The sequence below is a fragment of the Bufo bufo genome, chromosome 2, assembly GCF_905171765.1.
Source record: "Bufo bufo chromosome 2, aBufBuf1.1, whole genome shotgun sequence".
NCBI lineage: Eukaryota > Metazoa > Chordata > Amphibia > Anura > Bufonidae > Bufo > Bufo bufo.
In genome coordinates this window covers 776752957-776764367 of record NC_053390.1, presented here as the reverse complement: position 1 = coordinate 776764367, position 11411 = coordinate 776752957, and the positions used below count along the sequence as shown (strand labels likewise).

At 41.2% G+C, this 11411-nt stretch overlaps 1 protein-coding gene across 1 annotated transcript in view; it reads right to left on the bottom strand.

Annotated features, from left to right (window-relative positions):
- Positions 1-1362: 1362 nt before the first annotated feature.
- Positions 1363-11411, bottom strand: part of EVC (EvC ciliary complex subunit 1) — a 155758-nt gene continuing 145709 nt past the window's right edge. The window contains exons 17-20 of the mRNA XM_040419113.1: positions 6437-6533; positions 5194-5320; positions 4985-5078; positions 1363-1813 (exon numbers count right to left, since the gene is read on the bottom strand). Of these exons, the coding sequence (XP_040275047.1) occupies positions 1773-1813; positions 4985-5078; positions 5194-5320; positions 6437-6533 (359 nt within the window). The 3' untranslated portion in view covers positions 1363-1772. The remainder of the gene's footprint in view (positions 1814-4984; positions 5079-5193; positions 5321-6436; positions 6534-11411) is intronic.

The following is an 11411-nucleotide window of genomic DNA, read 5'->3' as shown; positions in this document are numbered from 1 at the left end:
GGCGGACTCTTTCACCCACATTGTCCTAGGATTTGCAGCGCTTGAGGGGACAAATATCCTGTACAGAGACTTTATTATTTATTGGAATCCTTCTATACCTGTTGGATTAACAAATCCTGAGATATGTGGTGTGAGGTGACACACAATTTAGTTTAAAATAAGCATGGATTTTGTGATACTGTGCCACAAGATGTCTATCCTCTATGTGTGGCCACCCAGTGGCCGTGTTGTGGGTTGCAACCTGTTAAATGTTTGGCAATGTATTATAACAAATAAGCAGACAATAAGGAAATATATATGTTTTATTAAAACCACAAAATAAATATTTTAGAAAAACATTAAATATTATTTTCAAAATTTGTGAAATAAAAAAGCAGGATACTATTTTATTAGTACCATGTTTAAAAATAATTACCCCAAATATACATTACACCCCCCTACTGTATGTCCATTTCTTAGGAATGTGGTGATTGCAGGTAAACAGAATTCTATCATTTATCTATATCACTGTGCAATAGAAAAGGAGATTTGGAGCTATGTAACAGAATAAAACTAAACTCCCACCCCAAAACATGATGTGGACATTTGGACTATTTAGATCTGAAGTGCAAACTGTTTAAGGCTACTTTCACACTAGCGTTTCTATTTTACGGTATTGAGATCCGTCATAGGGTCTCAATACCAGAAAAAAACGCTTCCGTTTCTTTCCCATTCATTGTCAATGGGGACAAAATGTAACTGAACAGAAACTGAATTCTCCAGAATGCATTCCGTTCCATTTGGTTGCGTTCTCATACCGGAGAGCAAACCGCAGCATGCTGTTTTTCTTTCCGTCCTGGGATGCAGAGAAAGACGAAACGTCATGACCCACAATTCAAGTCAATGGGATCGGATCAGTTTTCTCTGACACTATCTGACACAATAGAAAACTGATCCGTCCCCCATTGACTTTCAGTGGAGTTCATGACTGATCCATCTTGGCTATGTTAAAGATAATACAACCGGATCCGTTCATAACGGATGCAGATGGTTGTATTATCAGTAACAGAAGCGTTTTTGCTGAACCCTGCCGGATCCAGCAAAAACGCTAGTGTGAAAATACCCTAAGCTTAATATATTACAATGATAAATTCCACGCTATTTCCATGCCTACGTGTTATCTGCTATACATGTACATAATGTACACCCATGCAACAGACAGCTTGTCATTTGGCATCATACTCTGATGTTCTGTGTGTTTTTCTATAGAACTGTATTTACAACTTTAAAGGGGTTGTCTGTCGCCTCTCACACATTCCATCAATGTCAGATAGAAGCTGGTCCCAGAGGTGGGACCCGCACCTATCTCCAAAACAGGGTCCCCAAAATGAACAGAGAGCAGTTACACATGCACAGTCACCTTCTGCTAACCACTATAAGAGTTCCGAAAATAGCCAAGAGCAGTTCTTATTGGACACTAGCCATGTGCATGGAGGATGGATTAGCCCGAGTTTGTCAGAAGAACGTTAGATCTTTTTCACAACGCACTTTCCTATTCCATACTTTACTTCAGACTACAAGTTGTCACAATTATGTGTGGTTTGATGTTCATCCTTGTTCGGTGGTGTTAAGGAGACCACCCATGAATGTGAAGTTGTGAACCACAGTACAAGTTATCCATCTCGTAGAGACCAGTACCATAGAGGAGATGGGGTTCACTTCAATACCAGTTTCATATTCAGGTGTCCGGTTGTGCGGCAAGCTTCATGACTTCTGCTGACACTTCTACCTGGTCATTTTAACTTCTTCATGGAGGGGATCCTGCTGGAAGGTTCTAGAGTAGGAAGACAATGCAACAATAAGAATGAAGTCATCTACATCCAGAAGAGCGAAATGTAATAATGAAAAAGTTCTCAGAAAACGTGCTTATCAAACAGATTTCATTACTGAAGTCAAGCCACCCTACTTTCCTAACACAAGCGGGATCATGTAATACAGACCTCACTTACCCCTTCAACAAGGCAAAATCTTTCATGAGGCAAAAACACAAAAAAACTGGCCCTATAAACAGGATATAAAGAGAACAAAAAATGCTGAATAATAGCAAATGCCCATTAAATTTCAGTAAACTTTTGATATGTTATAGGAACTCCCACCAATCTATTGAACGAGAGGAGAGAAACGTGCTCTTAGCAGAGTCTCTCTCCTCACTGTACGAGATGGGAGCTATGAGGCGCCATTTGTTCACAGTGCAGCCCAGAATGTCATTTTGTCACACAGAATTCAGTTTGTTGCACTAAATATCATTGTGTGACAAAATGTCATTTTGTCGCACAAAATTTTAATTTGTCACTCAAAATGTCATTTTGTTGCAAAAATTTTGTTTTGTCACACAGAATTTTATTTCTTGCACAGAATGTCCTTTTGTGACATCGAATTACATAAATCAATTTGTCACACAAAATGTCATTTTTGACAGAATTCTACTAAATGCACTGTGAACAAATGGCACACCATAGTTCACAATGGGAACAAACAGCAGCCTACATGCTGCCTTTTGATAACGTCACAAAATAGCATTGTGTGACAAAACGGCACAAATGAATTTTGTGCCACAGAATGAATTCCATGTAACAAAATCCATTGTGTGTCACAAAATACCATTCGGCGCGACAAAATGAATGTGGCGTAAAAAAATGAATTTTGTGCCCCGAGATACAATTCTGTTAATTTTGCGACACAAAATAAATTCTGTTTATCAAAATCAATTCTGTGTGAAAAAATGACAGAAATGAATTTTGAGTCACAAAATAAGTCTGTGACAAAATCATGAATTGTGTGTCACAAAATAACGTGCGACAAAAAGATTTCTGTAAAGACAAAATTAATTCTGTGATCACTAAATTCATTTTGTGTCACAAAATACATTGTGAACAAACGGCACCCCATAGGGAGTGAGGCGGGCCCATAGACTTTCTATTCAGTCTGTATCACTTCCTGTCCTGCAGTTAGAAGAGGGAATGCGCTGTGTGCGCTTCTCTTCCCTTGTTCTAGGGATCGTGGGGGCCTCAGCGCTCAGATTGCAACCTAAACTTTTGATATGTATAGATAAGATTTTAAAAGTATCATCTGCCTATCTGATGCTGTATTATTCTGCTGATTTTCCATGTCCAATATGCAATGTGTACACATGGCCTAAATGGGTATTCGAAACCACTAATTTTATGGCATATCCACGGGATATCTTATTTATCTTGAGAACGGGGCCCCATTTGCTGGCTATATACGGCTGTGTATGGCGAGGTGGTCGCACATTTGTGATTCTGTCAATTCACTTCTATGGGAGTTCTGTGAATAGTCAAGTGCAGTCCCGAGGCATTATAGACACATGGGAGGAGATCAGACCACCACTCATTCTTAGAACAAAAGGACTCAAAGGTCCATTGCCAATGACAGTGTATCTAGAAGGTTATGTCAGATTTACAGTAAGTGAAATCTCTAGTCAGTGCTAATGCGTTCTTTAGAGACTATCATCAGTAGCCGAATATTACACAGTTCATGTGTTCTTCATACATGCATCTATGGCGGTTCAAAAGATCATTAGATTTTCCTATTAAAGATTTGTTCACACACATTTTTTCGGCCTTTTTAAAATGTCACGATGACTTCCTAGCATTTGGCATTTGATGTCATATTTGTTACATTTTTAAATATAGAGAAACCTGTTGGAGGAACGCCAGAATTAATGTCATACCCAGAACATGCAGAGTTAAAAAAGAAAAATACCATTGGACAAATGCTGGAAGGTGTCTATTTTGGGGTTACCAAGTTACTCCTTTAGAATACTTAAGCCAAAAATAGGCTGTAATTACTAATAGAATACCCTATAGTTTAGGATTTAAACTAATTTCCACACCTTCCACTCATTTTTTTTAATTTTTTTTTTATGCGCACTGGAGCTCTGTTTTTTGAGGGACTCTTAGGCTACTTTCACATCTGCATTTTTCTTTTCCGGTATTGAGATCCGGCAGAGGATCTCAATATCAGAGAAAAACCACTTCCGTTTTGTCCCCATTTATTGTCAATGGGGACAAAACTATACTGAACGGAACGGAGTCCACCAGAATGCATTCCGTTCCGTTTGGTTGCGTTCCCATACCACCATGGTATGGTGCCAGGTACATTTTCTCGGACACAATAGAAAAACGGATCCGTCACCCATTGACTTACAATGGTTTTAATGCCGGATCCGTCACTGCTATTTTAAAGATAATACAACCAGATCCGTTCACAACGGATGCAGCTTATTGTATTATCAAAAATGGAAGCGTTTTTGCTGATCCCTGCCAGATCAGGCAAAAACGCAAGTGTGAAAGTAGCCTTACCTTTTTGCTCTTGCCAGGATTCTCCTTTTGTTGACAGAAAATGACAAGGAAAACTAGGAGTAGACTTGCTACCAAATTATTATCTCGCAGGGTCAAGCAATAAAAGAGTCTAATATTCCTAGAGGTCAGTTACCAAGACAGCCATGAGGTAGAACATACCTCAGCAATAGCATGAGGTGTACAGGTGGAGGTACCATATTAAGAAATGTTCAGGTAGCTACACACAGAAGATTTTCTCTGACCGGGGTAACATGACCTGTCAGTGAGAAGTTCTTACTTTTATACTTCATTGTCATCATGGTTTTTCAGTGAGTGCGGTGATTCTGAATAGTTAAGAGACATTGTAATAGGAGGAAAGAAAAATAAAGCAGTTTTCCTCAATGAGATATATATTATAAACATAATGCACTACTAATTTATGGGAAAATAATTTAAATAATAGGTAGGCTTTAAAATAGCTTCCTCACTGAATCCATCAAAAAAATAGAAGCCTTGATGCAAGTATAATCCCTTAGCCCTTTCTACTAATGTGTATTTGTGAACATAAAGCATAAAACCTCGAGAAGTTTTCTAGAAAACAAAACCTTCCATCTATCAACTTATCTGTTCCAGCTACTGACCAGAATTCATGTTCCTGTTGACTGAAGAACTGTTGTCAGCCAGACGCATCCTAGCCATTGAAGCCAGTTCAGCGATGAACTCCTGTTCTGTATCCTAAAAAGAGGAATAGACGAATGGATACAGAGTTTTAGGGTGTGCATAGACGTAACATTTTATTACATTTTTCCAACATGACCCTTCACATTGTGAAGACACCCCAAAATGCTACCTTCAGCTTGTTCTCCAGCTGTCCTTCTAGAAGATGTAGAACCGATTTCTTCTGTTTCAGGGTTTCCAAACGGATCTGTTGAAAGTGTCTGAGCTTTTCCAGCAACTGCTTTTGTTGAGAAATCAGCCTAATGAAACAGATATTAATCATGTTTTTTTTAAAATATACAAATCGTTAGTATATCTTTACATACGGTAGATAAGATGGAAAGAAATGTGGCAAGATGACGCTGGCTAACTTTCTGTTATAACCAGCAGAATGCTTTTGAATGATGGCTGTCCCATTTGGATAACCTCCTCCATAAATGATGGATTTCTGGCGATCAACTTAACACCATGGGTTTGGCAGCAAAAATGACCCAGAAATGTTGCAAGCAAAAAGCACATTTCTCCTTTAGTGGCCACTGCAGGAATTGTGGTAGCACATGGCACTTCAAGTCTCCAAAGCCACAGCTGATCTGTGTTATGACCCGACATCCGGATCTAACACAGCATATGGAGAGATGTTGCTCCACTTATGTCTACTGTGAGTACAAGAACCTCTCGCAACACATCCAGAGATGGCAAAGCATAAAAAACAGAGGTGCGACTTGAACCTTTTGTGCCCCATCTGTAACAGGGCATCTCACCTACCATGTGCTATCTACAATGTTGGTGTTTTCTTATATGGCAGAAGGGTCTTTGGACTCCGTTAGGCACTAAAGCTTAGATGTAATTGCAACAACCGCACTTATACCATTATGCCACTGATGAAAAGCTTCAAGCCATGACCATATTGTCTTTGTGCTTACAAAAGGAGGCCCACGTCCATATAAATGGGTATTCCAGTTTTTAGATATTGATGACCTATCACTTGAATAGGAGCCAAATTGCAGTAGGCTGGCACGACCACTACACCGTGTACGTAGCCTTCTGTTTCAGCTCCATCCACTGCTTAGTTTCTGGTGCCTGCCAAAAACAGCTGATCGGCAGGGGTGTCGGGTGTCAGACCCCCATCGATCTGATACTGATGACCTATTAGGAGGACAGGTTATCAATATCTAGAAGTTGCAATACCTCTTTAAGGTCAATCAATACCATTTCTGGAATCTAATGTGACTGGAGAAGACTTGGGTAGATAGCTTTGTATTATAATTTTTAAAGGTGTGGTCCACTTTGGATAAACCCATTCTATTTTCCCTATTATGGCATACTGACAGATTTATCAAAACTATTGAAAATGAAAAGCAGAGCGGAGCACACACTTTTCATGAAGATCGTAACTTGAAGATGGTTCCGGAAGTTTCTTCATGGGGTTGGTTTTGGCGAGTTTGTGGTTGCTTCCCAGTTTTGATGCACTTTCTGTTAAATAAAACATTTAATTTAAGAATAATGATACATAATGATACATTTTTGCTTTAAAGGGAACCTGTCACCAAAAAAACGCTTAGTGTTGTATAGTAGTTTCCTAATGCACTTTTTCATCATTTAGCCGCATCTAGCCTCCTTGAGAAATCGATGTTTTATTCAGCCGCTGCCCCCTGCTTCAAGTCAGGTTTGAAGTCAAGGGGGCAGCGGCCTAGGTGTCTCCAATGCTGCTCTCCCCGCCTCCCGCCGCCTTTATTGACAAGCCGGATCTCAGTGCCGGGACCGCGCTCCCAGCCCGCATGCGCAGTAAAGGGCTGCTGTAGCGCGATCCCGGCTCCGGCTCGTACACTCAGCCGGCTTCAGTTTCGCTACTGCGCAAACGCCCGGCATCTTCTGTAACTGCGCTAGTATGTAAGGCTGGCGGGCGCATGCGCAGTAGCAAAACTGAAGCCGGCTGAGTGTACGAGCCGGAGCCGGGATCGCGCTACAGCAGCCCTTTACTGCGCATGCGGGCTGGGAGCGCGGTCCCGGCACTGAGATCCGGCTTGTCAATAAAGGCGGCGGGAGGCGGGGAGAGCAGCATTGGAGACACCTAGGCCGCTGCCCCCTTGACTTCAAACCTGACTTGAAGCAGGGGGCAGCGGCTGAATAAAACATCGATTTCTCAAGGAGGCTAGATGCGGCTAAATGATGAAAAAGTGCATTAGGAAACTACTATGCAGCACTATAAGGTACTATTAACAGCTTAGTAAGCATTTTTTTGGTGACAGGTTCCCTTTAACATGAAAGGGTTTGTTCACTTTGAACAATCCCTGTTTGATAAACTGGTCACACGGTATCCTGCAACTGGGAGAACCTACAAGCAAGTGTTCAATCTCCCTGAAATATCACCACAAGGGACATGAAGCACTTACTCGTTTTCATAAATAAATGGGCTGTGCAATGAACTGTTGAGTCCGGGAATAAGAAAGGCTAACTCTGGCTAACAGGTGGGGATTCTGACTGTGCCCCCACCCGCCTATTAACTATCATATCACATATATTTGAAATTCTGCAAGCAGACAACCCCTTTAACTTTAACAATTTGGTTTTCTGGCCATGGACAATGCTTATCAATGATCTCTATCCCTCAAAAGGATTGTGTGACATTAGAAAAACTGGTCATTCATGGGCCATCCATGGACACCAATAACATATGTATACTACTGAATTGGCATTACAGTTAAATATGTTTGGTACATATAGAGGTGTCCACTCTTACCTTATCTTAAAGGCTATGTACACCTTCGGAGGCAATTTTTGTTTAGGATTGCATTATACTCATTTTTTGCTAAAAATCATATTTTCAATTGGCCTTTATTAAAAATAATGAGCCGTTCTGTCACAAAGGGTCACCTGTTTTTCTAACTCGGCAACTGGTACTTTCACTTTCTGCTGGTCATCTAATTACCCTTAACTCTAAAATACTGAGAGGTCATAATCACTTATTTAAGCCACATTTTTATCAGTAAGATAAGAACTGAGCTATAATGAGTGTTTATAAGGTCAGAGAGCAGAGATAAGGAGCCTGTCAGCTCCCCAACTGACGGAAAAGAGAGAAAATCCACAGACTACTGCTACGGCTTCTCAGCTCTGTACACAAAAAAGAATCCCATAATTGTAATAAAGCCCAAGTGAAAAAATTATTTTTAGCTCAAAATAAGTACAATGCAATAATAGAAAATTGCCCCCAGAGGTGTACATAACCTTTACATTTAGTTGAAGTAGTTGTCCCATGAAAAATAGTCTACATTTTTCAAATCAGCATGGATCTGAATACTTTTGTATTTGCGTGTAATATAATTTTTTAGCATAGCCATTGAGCTATTCAATAAAATTTAACTGTATAGCGCCACCTGCTGTTTGTTATTTTCCTTACTTCTTTGTCTATCTCAGTAACATGGCTGAGATGGTCGCATGTGCTCAGTTATATCCGTTACTGCCACCAACTAGATCTACCATTAGAAGCTGTGACAGTTACACAGAAAGCTGCAACAGAAAGGACATACCCCTGATAAAGGACACACACCCAGAGCGCCAGCCTGAAATAAAACTGTTTGAAGAGGCTGCGGTGATTAAATTAATAATTGAACAACCCTTTGAAGAACACTCATTTCTGATTAAACAAATTCAACAGGCTAGCAAAAACCTTGGTAGACTGCAATGCAAAACACAACCACTGGCTGGCTGCATATAGGCACCTATAGAGTAGACATCTCATGACAAAATATCAAACAAATCATGTTGTTTTCTCTCTTGCCAAACATCTCAGAATATGTTAAGCCAAACGCAAAGGTAAGTAAGGACACATCTAAATGTTTGTTGGAACTTTCAAAACATGCAAACTGAACAGCCTGACTATGAACTATAGGTTTCATTAAAGTTGTCTGAGGGTGGACGTCCCTTTCAGGAATATTTATTTATTCCTAACATATTCAACAGTTCTATACGGAGATTGTCCCCATTACATCAGTTCCTGCCCCCATCTCTCATCCCTATTTCATACGAAGCCAATCAGAACCTATTAGAATGTTTCTGTAATGTGGAAAGATAATGAAAACAAAAACACTGGAAAATACAAACTCCATGCAAATTATGCCCTTGGTCAAATGAACCCAGTGCTGCAACGCAACAGTGCTAACCACTAAGTCACAGATATGTCCACCCTTATCTTAGCTCCAATTTGGTTCCGAACTTCTCATTCAAACAATATTGTGACATGAATGCAAAACCCTTGACGTCTATGGGCACCTAGACAGTTTATCCTAATTTCTAGCCGGCAAGAACCCCCTTCCCCCCCTCAGACGAGAGCCATTTTGGAAATCTATATTAAGGATATCGAACCCAAATGGGCTTATGTGTACCCCATCACTCCATTTCAACACCCTTCTCCTATCCTCTAAGCCGACACAGAAATGTAAGATCCAATAGTGCTTTAGAGGCAGCAGAAACTGAGCCTTCTTGATATCTTATAGCTGCTGTAATGACCTAGAGTGCCATTACCACTCCTTTTGAAACCTTGCTACCATTTTCATATGTGCTAATATCTGTCATCCAATGTAATTCATGTCATCTTCTGATAATGTGCATATTTACTCCAAGTAATTATTATGTTCATGTAATGTGCCTGGTTACCACAAGGTGGCAGCAACTCTTGGCAGTGCAAGAGGAGGGAATGGACTGGATTGTCTATTTTCTTTCTCCCTCTAGAGGGGGAAGGAGAGGAGGAGTTTAGTGGTAGTGAGTCAGTCTAGCTTAGCCCCTGTAAGGGGAAGCAGCAGGTTCCCGTTCCTCCTGGGCGAGCCTGCAGAGTTCTAGTCTACCCTCCTAAGGGAGAGGTTGTGTGTAGGCCAGCAGAGTGCTGCCTGCTCTGGTGGGCCGGCAGGTTCTGCCTGCAAAGGACTGTTTAGCTACATGTCCTGAGCTTGCATTGCCGTCACCCAAGCTGAGCCAAAGCTTGAGGTACTGAATACCAGGACAAGAGGTTCCTAGGAATACCTACAGAGAAAGAGACTACTACTATTGCTAACATAGCAGAGCTGAGAAAGCTACAGCATAGCAGAGCTGAGATTGTTGCAGATAAGTATTTGCCTGCTGAAACCTATTGGAAACCAAGATAAAGTCTGGAAACTGTATTGATTACCGTTTATGCCAAGTAAAAGCAACTGTTCAACGTTTACCAAGTCTGGACTCAAGTTTGTTCTACCCCATCCAAGTTCTTTATCCCCTTTTGCACTGCCTTGGTCGACCACGTCTGGGATCCACCCGTATTCAGATAGGAGCACCGTGACACAAGTGCTACACAACATCAGCAGGGATATTGTGGGTACCAACACTACCATCTAGAAAGGGGACTCCATGTTCCTGTTGCTTAACCGCAACTGGCATCACATTTACTTGCTCTATAAGAGGGACATATTTCGTAGAAACCTCCTAACGGGCAAGGGATCCCCCAGGCGCTGGCCCCGGCCATGGGCATCACACTGCCAAGAGAGGCTAAAACACTGTCTTTATAGAGCAGTTTCCCTGCTTCTTCTCCCCTAACCGTCTCTAGAGAATGCTCCATCAGTCACATAAGGTTTCACAAATGAGATTCCATAATGAGGGAGGCACTTCCATTTCCAAATCCTTGATGTCTGGAGGTAGCTGACAAGACCTCTCCTTCTTGAAAGGTGACAATGCGTTTGTCAGGGAGATACTATGGTAAATGGGATCCAAAAACAAACTGTATTTCAAAATTGCTGCTTCCCACCTTCTAGGACACAGAGTGTGCTGATAGATTTGGAGGTTGCCAATTGAGCCTTTTTGAAGCCTTTCTATATCATATCAACATATGTAAGGAGAGCAGCTCCCTGTTCTTGAAAGCATTCGCAAATAGTGTTCACCAATATAGCGAAACATTGAAGCCAATTTCCAACATTACGAGGCAATGGCTTTGATTTCTCTGTTCGGACTTGCCCATGCGTTTAAAGGGCCTGTGTATCGATTCCCTGTCCACAGGAATGCTAGCTAAATGCCAGCTTAATGGTAACATAAGACATGTAGGGGACAGCCTCAAGCCAGGCTCATATTGATAGGTGGGCCTATCTGCATTGTGAAGTGGGGATTGAGTATGTGTGGTTTGGACAGCTAATGGCATCTGTGATGGCTTTGACAATCTGTCCAATATAAGTGTTCATATTTGGCGTATGTCTCCCATGTTGTATACTAAATCCTCTGTACCCCTCCATGCACTCTACCACTCACACTCACTTGTTGGCAAGCCAAATTGTCGAGACGGAGAAAGAAAGTCAAGGTAGGGATGCCGGTGTGCACAGGATGCCTTGGATTGGA